The following is a 22,108-nucleotide window of genomic DNA, read 5'->3' on the forward strand; positions in this document are numbered from 1 at the left end:
TGCCACTGGAGCTGACACTCTAGGAACTCAGAGCCCACATGTAGTACAGCTTGTCCACAGGGAAAGGCAAGGCACCCAGAACAGCAGGACTTGGGGCAGAGGGCGAGAGTGTGAGGCAGGATCAAGGTCTTTGGGGAATGTATGGGGTGACCAGGAGGTACATGACAGGAAAAGTGGAGGGATGGCACAATCTCAAAAGAGGAGAGGGAGCAAAGGGAATGGAAGGCAATGAGCCAAAGGTACTACTAGGGGGCGAGAAACATGTGACCTGGCTGTGAGAGGCCCCCCACCACCAGCCTCCCCAACCTCCCACTACCCTGTGGTCTCAGGGACCAACAGAACCAGGAGAAGGAGCGGGTGGGGAGTTGTGCATAAGGCTGAGGCTGAAGAGGAGCCTGTTCACCATGAAACATGGGCAGTGGAGAACAGAGCTGGGCTATGAAGAACCACCTGGAAAAGGGGGCAGTGGAGTGCAGCAGTTAACGCAGGGATTCTGGAATCAGGCTGCCCGGGCTGGTCTCCTGAATCTGCTATTCACCAGCAATGGCTGCCATTTCACCCCTTTGTATATTGGTTTCCTCACTTTTAAATGGGGCCAGTAAAAATGCCTTGCGGGTAGGGTTGTTGTTTGAGTTAGCTCGCTTAACCTCTATAAACCACTTAGAAGAGTGTTGGCTCATTAAACATCACTGCCTTATCATGGCGGGGTGTTGGGGAAGCTTGGCACAGGTCTTTTTGGAGGATGTGCAGGGGTACCCTTTTTGTCAGCTTGAATCACAGACTTCCACAGCTAAAGGGCCCCATGAGGTTACCTAGACCATGCCCAGTTGGAGGCAAGAACAGCCAGGACTGAGAACACCCATGGCCTGAGGGAGCTGCTTGGCCAGTCTGAGCCTTGACAGGGAGGCTCACACCACAGAGGCCCCCTTCAGCCCTGCGTGGGGAGCTCCCTGAGGCATGCCAGAGCAGGGCACAGTGGCCCTCAGCAGGGCCTCTGAGGCAGGGCAGGGGACCCTCAGGGAGGCCTCTGAGGCAGGGCACGGGGACCCTCAGGGAGGCCTCTGAGGCAGGGCACGGGGACCCTCAGGGAGGCCTCTGAGGCAGGGCACGGGGACCCTCAGCGGGGCCTCTGAGGCAGGGCACGGGGACCCTCAGCGGGGCCTCTGAGGCAGGGCACGGGGACCCTCAGCGGGGCCTCTGAGGCAGGGCACGGGGACCCTCAGGGAGGCCTCTGAGGCAGGGCACGGGGACCCTCAGCGGGGCCTCTGAGGCAGGGCACGGGGACCCTCAGCGGGGCCTCTGAGGCAGGGCACGGGGACCCTCAGGGAGGCCTCTGAGGCAGGGCACGGGGACCCTCAACTCTGGCCCAGGAACAAAGCCACTGCTCCATTTACCCCCAAACGCCACTCTGGGTCTGCAGAGGCCCAAGGCAGCCGTGGGTGACCGCAGAGGACTAGCAGGAACGCAGTGGGGCTGCAGGAAGGAAAGAGCCAGCTTGGGATAAGGCAGAAATGAGGAGGGGTTCTCTTCTTCCCATCCTCACCTAGCTCAGTGTTATAACCAGGCAGACGTCAGGCCCTCAGGGTACAAACCATCTCTCCATAGCTGGCTCAAAAATAGTTTCCGCTAGCTCTGGAATGCACTGTGGCTTCCCTGGCTTCCCTCAGCGCAGCTCCATCCCCTCCGGGAGTCCATTCTGGCTCACAGAAGGCTGAAGAGGGAGGACTGGGCTCAGCGCCTGAAACAGGAGGGCCGTCCCCCTTCTCTCTTCTCACAGCCCGGTCCCCCTCCCCCATTCCCCCAGTCGGTGTGTCCTGCACACACACTCACTTCCTCCTGCTTCCTCTCATCGTCTCCTCTCAGTTTCTGCCTTAGTTCCCCCCCGCCCCCATGTTTCCCCACTCTCCTCACATCCCCCAGGAACCCTTCCCTCTCTCCAACAGTGTTGCCTCCTCCTCCCTCTTCCCCTCTCCTCTGAACAGGCGGCCATGTAAACAGGAAGTGGTTCAAAGACAGAGGGAGTGTGGCTGGAAGCCTTTACCCCTGGGAGGTAATTTCTCCATCACCCAAAGTCAGATTTCATGTGTGTTCTAGACAGCTCTGTGTGAGACTCTGGGCCCAGCTTCTGGAACTCTCCATCAACTTCCACAGGCAAAGCAGGAAGCCAAGTCAGCAGCTGTGTGCTTCAGGTCGCTGGTGTCTGTGTGACTGGGGCCGTGTGACGCTGTCGAGCCAGGGCAGCTGGGATGAGATTACAAAGCTCGGAATGCGCAGCGGCTGGGGAGAGCTGGGCGCTGGGGAGAGCTCAGTGACGGACCTGCTTGGCACTCACATGCTAGGCCAACCACCGTCCTCTCTGGAGCACCAGAGCCAGAGCCGGGATGGGCTGTCTGTAGCCAAACACATACATAAGCTTGCGAGGACTGCGGCCTCTGTCTGGGGCTTTGAAGATTTCCTGGGGGAAAATCCCTCCTAAGAAGCACTATTCCTGGCTCTGCTGACAAGCAGGTTGGGATTACGTAACACACCCTTTGTCCTCCCATGCCCTCACGTGTCCCCACCTGGCCTGTGCTGCCTCGTGTTCTCGGGGTGTCTCCAAGCCTGGTCCCCACGGCAATGTGCCCATCCCACTATTTTCCCTCTCCCCTCCATGCGCTGGTGCTGATTCTACAAAAAGTAAAGAACAGAGATTTCTGAAATGCACAGGACGTGTTCCTAGCTCCCTCACAAAGGATCTCAGCTTGGGTCCAGGCACCTCAGTAGCAACTAAATAAACCTCCAAGGGCAAGAGAGAAGTTGCTCTTGAAAAGTTTTGTTCTCACCATGGGTTTCCTGCACTTGTAAACAGCATTACCATGCCCGGGGGCAGTTATGGATTGGAGAACTTGCCAACTAAGGGCTGTTTCTTTCGCAAAGAAAGCACACCTGTCCCTTGCTTAGCACCATCCCTAGAACTCAGCTTTGGGGGAACGTCTCCCCTGCTCTCCTTGGTCCTGCCCCTGTCCCTCCACTGTGCAACTCCTCAAACCTGCTGGGGAAGTCTTCTCTGAGCAGTGCTGCCATGCAACCTCACCTACCTACCTGCTGGCTGTGGGCAGCGGTACAGGTTCCTCACTAATAAGAGAGAAATAGTACCTTGTCTTTCTTATAGGATCAGGCATATTCTTAGTCAATGTGCAATAGAGAAATGTATGTTTTACTTCAATGTTTACTGCCTTCCGGGAAGTTGTAATTCCACTGAGATAACAAGCCATTAAAATCTCTTAATAATAGTAAAACTTTATGGAATTCTTACAATAGGCTAGGCATGGTTCTAAGCATTTTGCATGGATTATCTCATTCATTAGCCTTCCCAATAATAACCCTATGTTGTGGTACAATTATTACTCTAATTTTTACAGATGTGGAAATGAGGCATAGAGAAGCCAAGTAACTGATCCAAAACCACATAGCAGGCAGGTAGCAGGGCTGGAATTTGACCCACATCTGTTTGACCAGAAGCCCATACTCCTAACCACTATGGGAAGAGAGCATTTCGAGGAGGGCATGGTCAACAGAGTCCACTACAGCTGAGAAGTCAAGTATGATGAGGGCTGAGAGCCCATGAGATTTATCAAGACAAGGTCACTGGGGACCTGGGAAGACCTATTTTAGTGGAGTCACGGGACTGAATCCAAATTAGACTGAGTTAAGGACTGAAGCGGGGGCAGTGAAGGAAGGCAGCAAGTGTAGACAACTGTTTTAAGGATGTGGTTGTGGGCTGGGCGTGGTGGCTCACGGCTGTAATCCCAGCACTTTGGGAGGCCGAGGTGGGTGGCTCACCTGAGGTCAGGAGTTTGAGACCAGCCTGACCAACATGGTAAAACCCCGTCTTTACTAAAAATACAAAAATTAGCTGGGTGTGGTGGCGGATGCCTGTAATCCCAGCTAGTCAGGAGGCGGAGGGCAGGAGAATTGCTTGAACCCAGGAGGCGGAGGAGGTTGCAGTGAGCTGAGATTGCGCCACTGCACTCTAGCCTGGGTGACAAGAGTGAAACTCAGTCTCAAAAAAAAGAAAAAAGAAAAAAAAGAAGACTGTGATCATGAATACGGAGGAAAGAGGAGCTCACAGTGAGCGTGGCGCAGGCTGATGGCAGGGTTTTTATTGTCTGTTCTTTTATTTTCCTTTTTATTTTATTTTTTAAATACTTTAAGATTAAACAGGCTGGGCGTGGTGGCTCACGCCTGTAATCCCGGCACTCTGAGAGGTTGAGGTGGGTGAATCACTTGAGGTCAGGAGTTCGAGACAAACCTGGGCAACATGACAAAACCCTGTCTCTACTGAAAATACAAAAATTAGCCTGGCGTGGTGGTGGGCGCCTGTAATCCCAGCTACTCCAGAGGCTGAGACATGATAATTGCTTGAACCCCGGAGGTGGAGGTTGCAATGGGCCAAGATTGCACCACAGCACTCCACCCTGGGCAACAGAGTGAGACTCCGTCTCAAAAAAAAAAAAAGAGAGAGAGATTAAACAGACCTGAGCATGTTCAAAAGCTGACCAGAGACTTAGTTAAGAGACGTAGGTACAGAATCACTTAGCACACTGATGGACTTGTTTGTTTGCTGGTCTACCTCATCTCATTAGCCTACAAACCCACACACAATCAAAGCCTGTGTTTTATGTTTCTGTGCCCCACGCCTAGCATGGTGTCAGGCGTGTAGAAGATGCTCAGAACATGCTGTTGGTTGGCTGTGGTTGACAACATCACCAGGACAAACCTCAAACCCTGGGGGAAGACATCCAATGCTGGACATAAGAAAAGGAACAGAAGTATTATTGATACCTGAAGAACTTAAATGTGATCCTTGAGATATTTCAGATTCTTAACAAATGTCCAAGAAACCCAGAGACTTCAGAGTAACATGAGAAGAAGACGATTAAGAATTCTCTTTCCTCTGGCAGAACATGGTTGTGGTCACACTGAAATCGCAGCCTTGCATCTCCCACTGTTCTTGCACATTGTTTGGATTTCGCCAGCAAAAGGCTCTTTAGAGATACAAACTATGACGCATCCTTAGTCTCAGGGACAGCTGCTCCTCTGTCCATGGCATATTGTTAACAAACCAGCCCCATCAGTCAGCTGATGGTCTTTCCCCACAGGCAGTGCCCTGACAAGCCCCTCACCCTTTGTCCTTCATCGGCTAGACCACGTGGGGCATTCTGTAACTGAGTAGCAAAATACCACTACTATAAAAAAAAATAAGGTGATGGTGCTTTAAACCAAGGTTCTCCAAACCTCAACATTAACTTTCTGAGATGATGGAACTGGCTGGAAAGCTAAGACTCCACTGTAAAAAGCAACAGAACCGTCTCAAAGGCTATCTTTGCCTTTCTGGTCTTAGCCACCTGATTTCTCAATGCTGATGCCAGCTGGGTACAGTGGCTTACACCTGTAATCCCAGCAGTTTGGGAGGCTGACGTGGGAGGATCCCTTGAGTCAGGAGTTGTAGACCAGCCTGGGCAACATAGTGATCTCCCATCTCTACAAAAAAATTAAAAATTAGCCAGGCATGGTGGCACATGCCTGTAGTCCCAGCTACTTGGAAGGCTGAGGTGGGAAGACTGCTTGAGCCCAGGAGTTCAAGCCTGCAATGAGCTGTGATTCACTTGCCAGTCTAGGAGAGACAGTGAGATCCTATCTCAAACAACAACAACAACAACAACAAAAAAGCCAAAATCAATGCGGATGCCCAGCTGCCATGTCACAGGGAGATTAAGGCAGTGGAGGAAAGATGGAAAAATCCCGTGTTCTTTAATGAACTCACCTTTCCAGTTTCAAAGAAGTCTAAAACCAGCTGAGTGAAATCAACCACAGTCCTCTTCTAGGACCCCGAGAATGCTGATTCAGAAAGAAAAACAGAAGGCTGTAGCCAAAAGAAACAGAGGTACTTCAGGTCAACACCTTGGGTTTGGCTTAACCTGCCCAATCCGCCTGGCAGGCACTTCTGGGGAAATGCCAAGCACATCTGGAAAGTGTGAACTCGCCACCCTCTTGGTCACTGCAACAGGATGCGAGGGTTACTATTTTCAAACTGGAAACTGTCATGGTGTTGTGGTTGGTTAACAGTTCCCATATTCCACCCCAGGCTGGCCACTGTTCAGAGACTAGCTGCATTCTCAAAGGACGGAGGTGGTTTGGAACGTCCCATGTGCAGGCCACACTGAAGCCTGGCTGCCCGGACCCCAGTCAAGCCATGAGACGGCAGGGAAGCAGCTGCTCGGCAGAAGAGCAGCCCCCTAGGGTTAGGGGAGGTAGACTTGTGTTTGTTTTTCGTTTGTTTGTTTGGGTCAAGACTTTTGGCCCAAAATTTCAGTGGGGAGTGTGGCCCACATGCCAGTCTTCTCAGCCTTAGTCTCCCACATGGGCAGGGTGAGTGACAGCACACCAATCTCCTGGCACAGTAATAACAACAAGTAAATGAGATCATTCATGTCAAGGGCGTTTTATAAATTAGAAGAAACTGACAAAGGTGCACTTGTAGGTTCAGCATCATCAATAACAACAGCCAGATACCCACTGAATACTAAGAGGAGCTCTGTGTCTTTCATCAAATTATAGTCACGAAACGATGAGCACCTCAGCCAGTTGCTTGGTCCACGTGTGTCTTTCAGGCCTGGTTCGCTGTGTCTGACATATCCTTACATAATGCAGAGAAACTCACTTAGGGAAACAGGGGCTAAATATTGCCTAAAATTTTGACAGAAATAAAGAACGCTTATAAGGTAGGACTTGGAAAATGTAGGCTAAGTGCCAGGGTGGTGGGAAGGGTCTTAAGCTAATCAAAAAAAGTAAATTTAGGTAGAAATGAGCTAATTGTTTACCCGCAAAAGGCAGTGCAAGGTTCTCCCTGTCTGACTCTATAATCAAAAATCACAAGGAGCCCTAGTTCAGGTTCTGGGCCTCAATTTTCCCCAATGTAAACGGTGGAAGCAGGCATGAAGCAGGCAATGCACTGTAGACACATCATGTGTGACAGGCTCTGCTAGGAAAGGCATGAGATGAAAAAAAAAAAAAAATCCTCCTAGTTAGGGCTTGCTCATGATGAGTGCAAAATACTAATAAATGAGCCTGTTTGTTTCCAAGGAAATGATCTCAATATAGTGAAAAGGCCATTAAAATACATTCTCAGCTGGGTGCGGTGGCTCACATCTGTAATCCCAACACTTTGGAAGGCTGAGAAGGGAGGACTGCTTCAGCCCAGGAGTTAGAGAGGCTGCAGTGGGCTATTCAGTGTACCACTGCACTCCAGTCTAGTCAACAGGGCAAGACCCTGTCTCTTTAAAAAAAAAAAAAAAAAAAAAGATTATCCTTGTGTTTTTATAGTTTTGCCTATTGCTAAAGGCCAACTTCACGACGTCAAATAACATACCAACCTGGGTTTCATATTTCTTTAGCTTAGGGACATCTGGACTCACCTGATAGACTTTGGGGGTGGTGGCTATGGGGTGGAGTGACAGCAGCTTCCCTCCTCTGGGTCAGAGAGCAACAGTCAGAGCCCAGGAAGGTGCCCTGGAAAGAGGAAGAAAACCTTCGAGCAGATCAGACTCGGAGCAACTTCCAGACTCAAGGGAGCTTTTGGATCTGGGTGGAGCTCTTAGGTCAGTGTTCTGAGCGGGACAGACACTCCCCAAAGATCAACATAGCTCCATCTAGACCTGCCCCACCTCACCAGAGGCACTGAGCTGCAGAAGCCAATAAATAACCAACTATGTTGAAGGATCTAAAACCAAGACCAAACTCAAAGTGTCAGCTCAATCCCTAAGAAATGGAACAAAAGGATCCTTGAGAATAACCATTTCAGCCACCAGAGGTCTCTCACAGTTTTAAATTTAAACATGGAAAAATTTCCAACATGTTATCCTATAATATCAAAAGGCTAATACCCACACCTCAAGCCTACATGACTAAGATCTTATCTTTGGCATTCTTACGTCTTCCTAGTATTTTCCTTTGCTTTTTAAATGTCATTATTTCCTTCACAACCAAAACCTCATGACCTTAAGCAACAGGACCGAAGTTCAAAGGCACACATAGAATCCTTGCCACAGGGTTCTGTTTGCAAACTTTTCTTCCTAAGTAGAGGGAGGTGGACAGTGAGGGGAGGCCCAATGCTTAGATTTTCAGAATCACAGGTGAATTGTTGCTTAAGATGTTTCTAGACACAGGATCTGAGTGGTAAGCAAAAGCAGTGAAAAAACTCCATTTACTGAGCTAAGCTCAGAGCACCGAGAAGGCAGGTTCTCAAAATGCTTCCCAACACTCTGTTTTTTGTCTTTCAAGATCTCAAACAAGTCTGAATGGTAAAGGTAGAAGCATAAGATGATTCATGTTCCCATTCTTCATTTCCAGAAAGTTTCAAGAGAAGAAGCGGAAAATTCCAGGGGCAATAAAAATTTAGAAATTAATTCAAGACTGAAACTCCAGCTGTATATCCCTGGCAGCCAGTACAACACTTGGCTTATGAAGAATGCTCAATGAACTTTTGTTGAATGAGATGAATGCGGCAACCTGCCTAACACAAAATGACCTTCAATGAGAGATTGTTGTTTCTATATTTGTAGCTGCATTGTCTCAGACCAGATACTTATTAAGCTCTGGTTTTTCCAAAGCTCTGGTTTCTCCAACCACAAGCTGCAAGAGGCTGGCTGACTCCAGAGATGAGCAGCCCAGATGGCTCATGTGACTGGTTTAAAAGATGCATTATTTCATTATAGGATCACAAGCCCCACATTTTGGTACCTTTTTGCCTTTCAACTTGAGTAGTGGCTAGAAACAGATGGAATTCTTTTTTCTTTTTTTGAGATAGGATCTCACTCTGTTGCCCAAGCTGGAGTGCAGTGGCGTGATCTCTGCTTACTACAACCTCCTCCACCTGCTGGGCTCCAGCGATCCTCCTACCTCAGCCTTCCAAGTAGCTGAGACCACAGGCACACGCCTGGATAATTTTTTGTAGAGACAGGGTCTTGCTATGTTACCCAGGCTGGTCTTGAATTCCTGAGCTCAAGCAATCCACCCACCACCTTGGCCTCCCAAAGTGCTAGGGTTACAGGTGTGAGCCACTGCATCCAGCCCCCGGGGAGAACAATGTACTCAGTGCCCCTGGTGGTAGGGCCCCTGCAAGGAGCTTTATAGACACTGTCCTGTTGGTTCCTCACAACTCCCTTCTGGGGTAGGTTTTTCCTCCTTATTTGATAAATAAAAAAATCTAGGTTTGCTGCAATCCCGCATTCCAAAGCCATTTCCTTTCCATTATATAAGGAGGCCTCCAAAGGCTTTTGAAGTATTCCTGGGCAGGGGACAAGGAGAAACATCTCTTTGCTGGTTACTGACATGGTTTCTGGCAGCTCTGCCTGTGTTATCATTGCCTAAGGAACATGCATTGTCCTTAGCCACCCTGTATGTAGTATCCTGTAGAAGTATTACTACCACTCACAGGTGTCTCATTCCTTATGATGACAGTTATTGAAGAATCCTGTAACAAATTCTGTTCTCAGAGCCACCTGTTCCAAAATGGAATGGGACTCTCCTGGCCCTTACGGTCATGTACATATTTAGGATTTTTATGATATTAGGTGAGAGAAATTGTTATACTGGTTTCTGAAGCTCTGCCTGGGGGCTTCCTTTGGGAGAGAGGGGTCCTTTCTCTGGAAGATACATTTTGCATCCTTGTATTTGCTAGAAGCATCTGGGTAAACATCAAACTGAGCAGAGATTAATGTATGTGGAAAAACCTGAAGAACTTCTAGGTGCTCCTAGCAGGGGCACACAGTGGTGGTGATCCTGCCAAGAGGTCCCTTTCCTGGAGATTAAGTATGTCCAATCTAGGTTCATTCAAAAGGTACTTTTTGCTCAGGCCTGTAATTCCAGCACTTTGGGATGCTGAGGTGGGAGGATCCCTTGAGCCCAGGAGTTCGAGACCAGCCTGGGCAACATAGGGAGACCCTGTCTCTACTGTAAAACAAATAAACAAACAAAAGGTACTTTTGGAGAACTCTGCCTTAGAGGTCACCTTCAAGACAGTCCTGTAACAAGCCATTTGTGAAATATGCCAATTGCAATGACAGAGATATAGCAGTAACCTAGGCCCCCAGGACAGCTGCCAGGCTACTGATTCTGAGTGTGAAAATTATATTACTAAAGAAAACAATATAAATATGGGGAGAAACACTTTTTTTCCCTTTTTCTTGTTTTTTTGTTTTGAGACTGAGTCTGGCTCTGTCGCCCAGGCTGGAGTGCGGTGGCCGGATCTCAGCTCACTGCAAGCTCCGCCTCCCGGGTTCACGCCATTCTCCTGCCTCAGCCTCCCGAGTAGCTGGGACCACAGGCGCCCGCCACTTCGCCCGGCTAGTTTTTTGTATTTTTTAGTAGAGACGGGGTTTCGCCGTGTTAGCCAGGATGGTCTCGATCTCCTGACCTCGTGATCCGCCCGTCTCGGCCTCCCAAAGTGCTGGGATTACAGGCTTGAGCCACCGCGCCCGGCGAGAAACACTTTTAAAACTGTATCTGGATAACTGTTGCCATGGCAGGTGTTTTGTTTGGCAAGAGTCAAGAAGCCTAGGATGTGGTCTTAATCTCAGGAGTGGCTTTAACTAGACAGGGTTAACAGAACTGTCTTTAACTAGATAGGGTTAACAGAACTGCCTTTAACTAGACACGGGTTAACAGAACAGCCTTTAACTAGACAGGGTTAACAGAACTTTGCTAAATCAGCCGGGAACTGTTAGCCCAGATCCAGAACCCATGCTTGGATGCTGGTCCCGACCCACTAGGAATGATGCTACTAGTACCAGGCTTCTTGTTCTTCTTCTTTTTTTTTTTTCTTAATATTTGGGAGAGAACAGAGGATGCCCCTTGACTTCTAGTTGTCTGCCACATAATAATAAAAGATTCTTGCTCAAACTTTGGGTAAAATAAAGGTGAGATGCATATATGAGACCTTACTCAGAGGTGCTTTTGAGATCTTAAAGCCACGAGACCAAAAGGCCTCTGTTCAAAATTCCATACCCTATTTGATTTAAATTTCCTCATTATGTGGAACCCAAGAAGGAGGCTGACCATTAGCTAATGATTCAGTGTACTCCAGTGCAGTCATTTTAAGCGTAGAGAAGGCTGAAAGCATCTGGGTTGAAACTGACCTCCGGCAGTGTACCACAAGGGAGTAGCTCAAATCCCAGAAAATACACTGTTTGGACACAGAAACCAACAAAGAAACTGAAAGTTTGAGCAAGAATCTTTTATTACACGAAAAACAACTGAACAGAACATGTCCTGCTTCTCATATTCTATGGGTCAATACTTTACGAGACTCAAAAGAAAACAAATCCTCAAGATGGTCCCAGGAAGCTCCCCTCAAACACACAGAAACAGTTTGTGGACAGAACCATTCTCTAAGTCAAGCTGCCTCCAGAAACCAAGACATAAGAGCCCCAAGCTCACACACATTCCCATGACAATGTGTCACAAAAGTAATAACAGAGTTGTTCAATTGCTTCCAGACCTTAGTCGGATTTGTTCACTACTCATTTTGATGACGGATAACATATTGCAAACCTGGAATCTCTTGCACTTTCCCCCCAGCCCTGTCTTGGTAGGGGCAAGGACTGTAAGCCTCCTATTGATAAGAGAGTCCAGTGAAGTGGAAGGAGTTTCTCTGGGGTGACCCTACCTACTCTGGTCCTGGCTCTGCCTCAGCCACTTCTTCAAGTGCACCCCTCAACCCCACTCTGAAGACAGACCACAACCACACGATTTCCTTCCAAGACAGGCTGCAGGGAAGAGGGGGTGTAAAACTGTGAGAGAATGCTGAAGTCAGCTGCTTGGGAGTCTCTGAGTCAGCACCTTCAAGAGCAGAGTGGTGGCTGGGAAACAGGCTTCTCCGCCACAACAACTCCAGATGCAGCCGTGACCCAAGAGCTCAAAACCAACGCACGCAGTTCTGGAGTGTGAGCCTCATGCTGACCACAAGTGCCAAGGACCCAGGGACTGGAATTCCTTACCCATCCATTCACAGCCCCTCCTGAGCTATAAGGTTTGAGAAACAAGGGCTGGTGCTATAACACTGTGCAAGAAGCTGCTGCATGCACATATGTTATCAAGTCGTGCCTGGAGCTGGACTCAGTCTAAGTCTTTCCCCAAATTGTCAAACAACAATGACCTCACTCCAGAAACTATTTTCTCCGGAAAGACTTGGATAGCATCACGTTTCAACTAGTTGCTGCTTTCAAAGTGAAGAGGTGGAGGAGGTTAGTTGGGGCTGCAATGGAAAGACACTCAAAATGTTCTCATCAACGATTTACTAAAGTAATTTAAATTCAAGTGCTCCTTAGGATATAATATTATAGGAAAAAAAGCATGATACAAAATTGTATGAGGCCATAAACACACATACACTAACTTAGAAGAAAGTTTAAAAGGAGACAAACTAATCTCTTAAAATAAGAGTGATGAAACTGTGGATGATTTTAAAATTTCTTACTACTGCTCAGAATATTCTTGACCTAAGGCTAATCCCCCAACTCTCTGGCAAGGTCTTGACTGAGCACACAGCCTCAGAAGTGATGCACACGAAACAGCCTGGGTGAAAAGAGGTCTGGTTTCCCAGATGGTCCAAATTACTCCTGGTCACCAAGAAGATGGACAGCACCAACTGGCCACACATCCATCAACTTCCTTGTATTTTTCAAGTTTTCTTTAATGATTGTCTATGGCTTTTCCAGCGGGGAAGAAAAAAAGACATTCCATTCTGCAACCTCAGGGAAGTTAGTGACTTGAGGCATCGTTGATCTGGGAGCCTCAAGGGCTTGGCAAACCTCCGGTTTCTCTACCCCATGATGTGAGCATTTCCCAATCCCGCAGGATTGTATGGGGTGAAGGGAAGAGAAAGAGATAGAGCACCAGGGGTTTTTGGATATGAAGTCTGGCAGAATTCTGTAATGCAGGATTAACTCAGGACTGTGGGTTCTGATGATTGAGTAAAAAAAGCTGCATGTTCACTCAGCTGTGGAATATTCCTGTTTCCAAAATGACCAGTTTTCCCCCACTGAGGGCCTCTCATACCTCATCTCCCACTTGCCCTGTCTCCCAGGCTGGGTACTCAGAGAAAGCCCAGTCTCAGCGAGACGGAGGAGGCATCTAACATCCACTGGGTCCTGTTCCCTACTGAGCACCAGGCCAGGGCCTTCATCTCTGTCTTCTCCTTCAATTCTCAAAATAATGCAGAAACAAGTGGTGTTGGCCCATCTTAGCAGACAGGAAAAGCCAAAGTCCAAGACAACCAAGGCCACAGCCTGATGAACTGTGGAGACGAACCGTGCACACAGCATCTGACTCAGACACCCTTGCTCTCAGGCTGCATGGACACATGCAGGCTTCTAGGGTGAAGACATACCAGAGGGTTATTTCAGGCTCCTGAAGGGGAAGGAGGGACGACTTCTGTCATGTTTGCTAATATTTCTTTAAAAGAAAAGCTGCTAAAAAGCCTGCCAGGCTGCTTAGAACTTTTACTGTGGCTACTAAGAGGAATGGAAACTCCATTCCACCACCCCGGAATTTTTCAGGCAAAGCCTGGGGACTGTCTGGGAGAAGGCGGGGCCCTCCTGCACACCAGGCAGCAAGTGCGGCCCCCTCAGAGTGGTGTGGCACTGACTCATAGAGGAGCCGGCATTGGGTGTGTCTTCCTTTTGTGCCAGGCAACGTGCTGGGTGCTTCACGCACATCTCTTATTCCTCATAACAACTCTGTGCCCGTCACACCAGCAGATACAGTATGATGGGACTTAGGCCCAGGCCTCCCGCTATTGAGCCCAAACTTTTTCTTTTTTTCCCCCGAGATGGAGTCTCGCTCTCTCGCCCAGGCTGGAGTGCAGTGGCCGGATCTCAGCTCACTGCAAGCTCCGCCTCCTGGGTTTACGCCATTCTCCTGCCTCAGCCTCCCGAGTAGCTGGGACTACAGGCGCCCGCCACTTTGCCCGGCTAGTTTTTTGTATTTTTTAGTAGAGACGGGGTTTCACCGTGTTAGCCAGGATGGTCTTGATCTCCTGACCTCATGATCCGCCCGTCTCGGCCTCCCAAAGTGCTGGGATTACAGGCTTGAGCCACCGCGCCCGGCCTAGCCCAAACTTTTTCTACTAACCAGATAGAACCATCCAGCTAAGACCAACCTATCATCACTCTGCTGGGGAAAGCGTTGATCCCTGTTGCATGCTTGGCATGTCGAATCCTGATTTTCCCACCTACTTTACTCTGCGATGACATTACTAAGTCCTGCACTTTCCAGGGCAACTCAAGTTTTAGACATGCTGGTCCCATGACACCTGTGGGTGAACTCACGCTTGTCTCATGGCAAAGTCTGCTCCAGGAAGCTTCCCTTGCTAAGCCACATCTGTGCAACCCTGCGTGGAGGTACAATTCCTCCTCCCATAGGATGCAGTATCTGCACGTTCCTGGTTTGCTTCAGATACACCTTGTGCTTTCTTTCCCAGCTGAACCCTTAGTTCCTTTCAAATCCACCCATCCCAATTGGAAGACCATTCTTAAGGAGGGAGCCCTAGAAACCACAGAATAAACGATGTGTAGAAGAAACCACAGCCCTGCCTAAAACTGTTTTACTTACTACCTTTACAGGTCGCATGGTGTTGGATAAAATTTGAGATACAATTTTGAAGGATTTAATCAGAATGCAATACCAGAGTGGGAACTGCCAACTTGTCATTTAACTGGAATCAATGTAAAGTCCTGTGTTTAGATTCAGAAAATTAAGAGCTCCAACACAACGCACTAAAAAAGTACCTATCCTTCTGAACCACAGTTCTAAAAAATAAAATAAATAAAAAGCCTCAAACTTTTGGTAGTGAAGTTAAAAACCAGCTCAAGAGTGTACTGTGACTGTTTAACAGAAAGAAAAGGTGGCCCAGGCACAGTGGCTCATGCCTGTAATCCCAGCACACTGGGAGGCCGAGGCCGGTGGATCACCTGAGTCAGGACTTCAAGACCAGCCTGGCCAACATGGCGAAACCCCATCTCTACCAAAAAAATAGAAAAAAATAGCTGGGGTGGTGGTGGGTGCTTGTAATCCCAGCTACTCAGGAGGCTGAGACAGGAGAATTGCTTGAACCCAGGAGGCACAGGTTGCAGTGTGCTGAGATTGCGCCACTGCACTCTAGCCTGGGCGACAAAGCGAGACTTCATCTCAAAACAAAGAAAAAGGAAGGAAGGAAGGAAGAGGAAGAGGAAAAGGAAAAGGAAAGGTGAATGTATTGTCAGGGTGCATCCACGGAAGTGGAATGTCCAAATCACAGGAAACGAACGCTCTGCTGAACCCTGGACCAAGCCCTCATTATCCAGCATGACAAGTAACGTACTCGATTCTGTGAAGCATGCTTCACAAATGAAAGCACCCTCAGACAAGGAAGAGACTTGCGGTGTCTAGCCTACATCAGAAGAGAGAACAGAGAACCATAAAGAAGCTTTTAGATGTTTGACAGCTTGTGACGTGGAAGAGGGACTCTAGAATGGTAACCATTGGGTGGAAGCTATTGAGAAACAAGTTTCTCTTCAATATAAAGAGGAATTCTGGACCAGGCACAGTGGCTCATGCCTGTAATCTCAGCACTTTGGGAGGCTGAGGTGGGTGCATCACTTGAGGTCAGGAGTTCAAGACCAGCCTGGCCAACATGGTGAAACCCTGTCTCTACTAAAAATACAAAAATTAGCCGAGTGTGGTGGCGGGCGCCTATAATCCCAGCTACTCGGGAGGCAGAGGTTGCAGTGAGTCATGATCATGCCACTGCACTCCAGCCCAGGCAACTGAGTGAGACTCCCTTTTAAAAAAAAGAGGATTTCTGACAGGAAAAATAAGAGCCCCAGAGATGTCCACGTCCTAATCCCTGGACCCTGTGACTGTGTGGCCTTACATGGTGAAAGGGACAGTGCAGGTGTGAGTAAGCTGAGGACCTGGGGACAGGGAGACTTTCCAGGGTTTGCCTGAGGGTCCCTTGTAACCACAAGGGTCCATAGGAGAGGGAGAAGGATGTGACAACAGAAGCAGAGGTCAGAGTCAGAGAGATTTGAGGATGTTACTCTGCTGGTTTTGAAAATGGAAGAAGGAGCTACAAGTCAAAGAATACAGGTGGCCTCTAGGAACTGGAAAAGGCCGGGACACAAACCCTCCCCTGGAGCTTCTAAGAGGTGTGCAGCCCTGCTGGCACCTTGATTCTAGCCAAATAAGATCCATTTCAGACTTCTGGCCTCCAGAACTGTAATGGATTAAATGTATATCATTTTAAGCCAGCAGGTTTGTGGTGAGCTGTGGGAGCAGCAATAAGATATGAATCCACTGGCTAAGGGGCAGATGGCCACTACCAGCCCCAGTGAGCTCCCCATCCGAGGAGGCAATCAAGAAGAGGCTGACCATCTCTACCTGTCAGGAATGCTGTGCAGGCCCGTCCTGCGTGAATTGGGAAGTAAGGTGGATGACCCACAGGCAGGCCCCTCGAACTCTGAGAGTCCACAATTTATGGCAATGCCTTCTGCTTTTGTATTCTGCACACTGGTCCCCACCTCCTGCCTACGGGCAGCAAGGCTGGCCCACTGTCTTCTCCAAGGAGAGCCATGGTAGTGACACTTTCTACCACCACCGAGTAAAAGGCAGGCTTTGGGAGGGTGTCTTAACAGCATCTGGGCCTGGCTCAGAGCTAAAGCGCTTGCTGGGGACACTTACCTGAGCAGAGGACTCCCTTGTTCCTGGCACAGGAGAAGTTGTCGCACTCACAGAAAGGCCCGTAGATCTTCCCGAACTCACTCTCGAAGCAGGAGCACTGGTTGCAGCTGCACTCCCCGCGCCCACTGCACAGTGGCTTGCCCTCTGCCTCCCGGCACAGATTCTGGTACACGCTGTGGTTCTCCCCATCCTGGCACTCACACCTGGTGCCCAGGTAGCCGGCGCTGCACTCACACAGGCCGCAGACATAGGTCCCGCTCCCGCTGCACCTGGCGCTGTTGGGTTCCAGCCCCACGCTGCAGCCGCACGTGCAGTTGTAGGTGACCCCCACCTCCAGGCTGTCCCGGAATCCCACCGGCCGCAGGGCAAACACGTGCTCTGTGTGTCTGCTGGGGCAGCTTCGGGCCTCCACTGACACCTCAAAAGATGCCTGGGCAGAAGGAAGAGAGGGGATGTCATGGCTGTGGCAAGTCAGGGTCTCCCATTCACTCAGGGGCGGGGCCGTTCGTTGATGAAGAGCAGCTGCGAACTCCAGCCCTCTCCATGCACACAGGTAGAACCACCGAGGTGGCCTGAGTAGGAAGAGACCTCAGAACCAGCAAGCTCCCACAATTCCTGGAGAACAGAATGTACAGGTGGGCTCACATTTGACAGACGATTTTTTAAAGATTCATTATCTCTTTGCATCCTCATGACCCTGAGGAAATGGACCTCTGCAGAAAGATACAAGGCTTCCTCGAGTTCACACAGTTCTTGTTCTCCCTTTCTTTTCTCTTTTATCCTATCCTCTTCCCAGCCCCACTGCAGATGCCTCTTCTCTTCTCATTTAAAAAGTCATTCAGTGGACAAATATTTCCTGGGCACTGCCTCTGTGCCAGGCATGATGCTAGATGCAGGAGCATGGTGGCACTCTCACAGGGTGCTGGGTGAAGGGGACCCACCTGGCCCACCGTAGAGAGGGCTCCGTGCCTGCTGGCAAAGGGCTCAGCTGACTCCAGAGCTTGTTCTTCAGACACCCCCGAGCCCCCCGTGCCCCAATTCCTCCTCTGTGAGTGCTTGTCATAGCTGCATCTTTCACAATCCCCCCATGCCGTGAGGTCTTAAAGACGAGTCGCCACTGATGAAATGCACTGTGCACATGGACAGACCTTTTCTTTTTAAACAGAATATATAAGGAAGTGTTTCTCATTCAGGAGCTTCTCACAGCTTGCCTTGGAAACAGGCTCAAGGTGGGCCTGGCTGGGTGGCAGATGGTGCGGGAGGGATGCCTGTCAGCTGCCCACAGGGCTGGGATGGAGGGAAAGCAAGGATGAGGCTTGGTCTGATTCAGGAACTAGAGCCTGACTCCCCCACCCTCTCCTCACCCCCCTGAGGAGAGCCATGTGAGGTTTGAATCACTCAGCAGGTCCCTCGGAGCAAGGCACTGTGGATTCTATGAAGACACACAGACAGGTGGCCTGTGCACCCTGATGAAATGCCGTTGTGAAGTTTTACTCAGGGTGGGTTCTCCCTTACTCCCTAAACAGACAGAGGCCTGGCCCATCCCACAAACGGACTCACTGGATCTAGGTCCAAATGTCTTTATTTTTCAAAAGGCTCCTCAGATCATTCTGAAGCTCAGAATAGGTTAGAAACCACTTTCAGCTATTACTATTCTTAATTCTATTATTTGGGTTGGAATAAAGCTTTTTTTTTTTTTTTTGAGGTGGAGTCTCGCTCTATTGCCAGGCTGGAGTGCAATGGCGTGCTCTTAGCTCACTGCAATCTCTACCTCCTGGGTTCAAGTAATTCTCCTGCCTCAGACTCCCAAGCAGCTGGGATTACAGGTGCGCGCCACCACACCCAGTTAATTTTTGTATTTTTAGTAGAGATGGGGTTTCACCATGTTGGCCAGGATCTCCTGACCTCGTGATCCACCCACCTCGGCGTCCCAAAGCACTGGGGTTACAGGCATGAGCCACTGCACCCAGTCATTATAGCTAATTTTTAAAATGTCATCATTCACCTGATTTACTGGACAATCTTCAGGTAACAATGTTTTTGTTGTTGTTGTTGTTGTTGTTTTGAGACAGAGTCTCTCTCTGTCACCCAGGCTGGAGTGCCGTGGCACCATCTCGGCTCACTACAGCTTCTGCCTCCCAGGTGCAAGCGATTCTCCCACCTCAGCCTCCCGAATAGCTGGGATTACAGGTGCCTGCCACCATGCCTGGCTAATTTTTGTATCTTCGGTAGAGACATGGTTTCACTATGTTGGCCAGGCAGGTCAGCTTGAACTGCAGACCTCAAGTGATCCACCCGCGTCAGCTTCCCAAAGTGTTGAGATCACAGGCGTGAGCCACTGTGCCTGGCCCACGATGTTCGTTTTTTGAGAACATTATAAATACCTGTTTCTAAACATATAGATCCCTATTACTTTGAGATTTTTACTGGTTCTAAAAGGCCTCCCTTCAGATGCTGTGACATCTAAGGACACGGGGAGAGGGTAGAGGGTATGGGACTGAGCAGGAAGATAGATCCTGCTCTCTAAGTCCTGCAGAAAGTCCTGCGTGGCAGCAAACTGCTGCTTCAAAGGCTTGACGACAGACACCCAGGACTCAGCGATAGCGAAGAGGTTCAACAGGAGAGGCTTTTGGATAGGTGAGCTGAGGATAGCTAGGAGCGCAGGATCAGAAGACAATCCGGGGACCAGGCCAGCTGCACAGCTTGGACTAGCTCCACCTCACCTTCCATCTCTGTGGGGTAGGAAGAGCAGGAGGAGGCAAAGGGGAAAGGTTGACAGAAACAATTCCAAGGCTAAGTTCCAAGGTCTCGAGGTACAGGGAGTCTCTCAAGGTAAGTAAAGATTCAATCCACTTGGACAATGAAATTGGTTAAAGGATAACACGAATAGGACAGGCGTACTGGCTCACGCCTGTAATTCCAGCCCTTTGGGAGGTCGAGGTGGGCAGACTGGGAGGATCACTTGAGGCCAGGAGTTTGAGACCAGCCTGGACAACATGGAAAAACCCCATCTCTACCAAAAGTATGAAAAATTAGCCGGGCGTTTTGGCACATGCCAGTGGTCCCACCTACTCAGAAGGCTGAGGTGGGAGGACTGCTTGAGCCCGGGAGGGGGAGGTTGCAGTGAGCTATGATCATGTCACTGCACTCCAGGCTGGACGACAGAGTGAGATCTTGTCTCAAAAAGAAAAATACAAAACAAAACAAAACCACTAATAGTTATTAGTTGCCAAGTACCTACTATGTACCAGGCACTGTGCTGGACTTTTCCACAAGCATCTCTTTTAAATGCCCTAGAAGGAAGTGTCCTCACTTTACCAGAGAGAAAACAGGATTGGTGGATTTAATCACGGTCACATAGCTGATGAGGAGTGGGGCCGGGCCTAAAGCAGGGCCTGCGCTCTCCTTAGCGTATCACCTCCTAGAAGGGGGAATGAGGTCTACCTCATCGGGGTACAGAGGGAGAGCCAGCCTGGCTTACTAAAGGGACCCCTTGATGGTGATCCCCAAAGTGGTGACCAGGGGCATCTCCACATCTTTCTGCCGTGGGCTGGGAATGATTTGAGCCTGCAGATGAGATGGGAGTGGGGACTATGCCTGCTCGAAGCCACTCGTGGGGCCATCAAGAATGCAGAGGTGAATGGAGCTTTTGAGGAGCAGATGCCATCCCTCCCTTCTGAGGCCCAGAGAGAAACTTGCTTGCATCTCCTATTACTACTTGCTGGAAGCTCCCACTACAGTGACATGCTTGAAGCTACCTGTAGCTTGCTTCAAGTTACCGCTGAAACCCTGTACTCCTAGGGCTACAACTTGCTGGACTTGTTCAATGAAAAGCCTGTGGCCCGCAGAGGCATCTGCAGGTCAGAAACTGAATAAACTACAGAGGAATGACCTGGACCAAGGGCCAAAGGCATTTAGTATTGAAAGACTGTGGGGAGTGCACACCTGTGAGTAAAACCTTCTCCCATGGAAACTTGCCTGCCTTGGGGTTAAAGCAATGAAAGTGAGAGTTAAGTCTCCAGAATCTTGCTGATGTGTCGGGGAGAAAGTGGGAGGTTAGGGCACCCCTAAAGTGCTGGTGCCCAATCACCAGCATGTAGAAACATTCAGGCACTGTCTGCCCAGCTGGGCAAACAAGGAGGGTCCAGCTTTCAAGCAGGTCCTGAGGCCTTCCCCAGCCAAGGCTTCGGTCCAAGTGAGGTGCTATCTGTCTGGCCCTGTGCAGCCTGGAGTGCAGCCAGACGCCTGATAACCAGAGAATGTTCTGTCTATTTCAGCTACTGGGTCTCAGCTCCTGCTGGGCACAGGAAGTGCTATAAAAAGCACTTCAGGACCAGCAAAGAAATCTGTTCACTTACCCCTCCTTTCAGAGGGTCCATTTTCCCTACTGGATTTGGAAAGAATCCAGAGAGGCTGGAAGGCAGCTGGAATGAGGCCTCTTCGAGTCCCTTCCCTGATTCCTGAGAACTTCAACTGATACTGAAGGCTCCCCAGTTCCTGGAGACTTTCCATTCACTAGCTCCGAGATTACAGAGGAAGGTCACAGACACAGTAGCCCTCCCGCCCAGTCTTGTTATTAGAACTTCATTGGGATTCTCCTAGTTCCCCTGTGGGGCTGCTGGCCTGATGTACCCTTTCAAAAGGGCTGCCCAGCCCCCCCCCAAACCCACCAGATCCAGGGCTATCCAATGCAGATGCCAAATCTGCTCAGATCTCAACAAAAAAGGAGCTGGGATGGGCACAGGCTACAGGGCCCCAAGGAGTGGACAGGAGCAGGAAGGGGGTGCTGTGGGAAGTCCACGACGGGGTTCACTGGCTGCTTTGTGCTGGGCGTCCATGCTAGCCTCACAGCCAGCCACTTGCATACTGATTTGTTGAAGCCAGTTCCTAAGTAAACTGACTTTTGATGGCTGGTGTAGGATAAAGGGAGGAAAACTAGGGAAACAATTGAAAACTGCGAAAGAGAATCTCATTGGATTTGGGGCTTTCAAGGTTTGATTTAAGCCTATTTCTCTTTGAGGACATCCCTGCCCCTCAGCCCTTGCCATCTCTCCTGCTTCTTGCTAGACATCTATCTTGACCCAGAGCACACAGGGTTGTCACAGAACCACAGCCTGCACCTCCTCCACCTCTGCAGGAAGCTGTGATAATGAGGAGGCGAGGTCCATCTGGCTGCCCCTTACATGGGCTGTGTCCTTGTCCACAGGCCAGACCCTGAGATCCCTGATGACAGCTGAACCCTGCCTGCTTTTCCTAATCCTTCTTCTCCAGGGGCGTCCCCAGACCCTCTAGCTATGCTCAGTATTCTTGTCTACCCCCACCACCATTCCCTGACTTGCCCATAGCCCTC

At 49.6% G+C, this 22,108-nt stretch overlaps 1 protein-coding gene across 4 annotated transcripts in view; it reads right to left on the reverse strand.

Annotated features, from left to right (window-relative positions):
• The window catches only part of ITGB5 (integrin subunit beta 5), a 131,317-nt gene that overhangs the window by 15,981 nt on the left and 93,228 nt on the right, over positions 1-22,108 (reverse strand). For all 4 annotated transcript variants that reach the window (XM_025375276.1, XM_025375274.1, XM_025375275.1 and 1 more), the window contains one exon: positions 16,759-17,188. In XM_025375276.1, coding sequence (XP_025231061.1) covers positions 16,759-17,188 — 430 coding nt within the window. The remainder of the gene's footprint in view (positions 1-16,758; positions 17,189-22,108) is intronic.

The sequence above is a fragment of the Theropithecus gelada genome, chromosome 2, assembly GCF_003255815.1.
Source record: "Theropithecus gelada isolate Dixy chromosome 2, Tgel_1.0, whole genome shotgun sequence".
Lineage (NCBI taxonomy): Eukaryota > Metazoa > Chordata > Mammalia > Primates > Cercopithecidae > Theropithecus > Theropithecus gelada.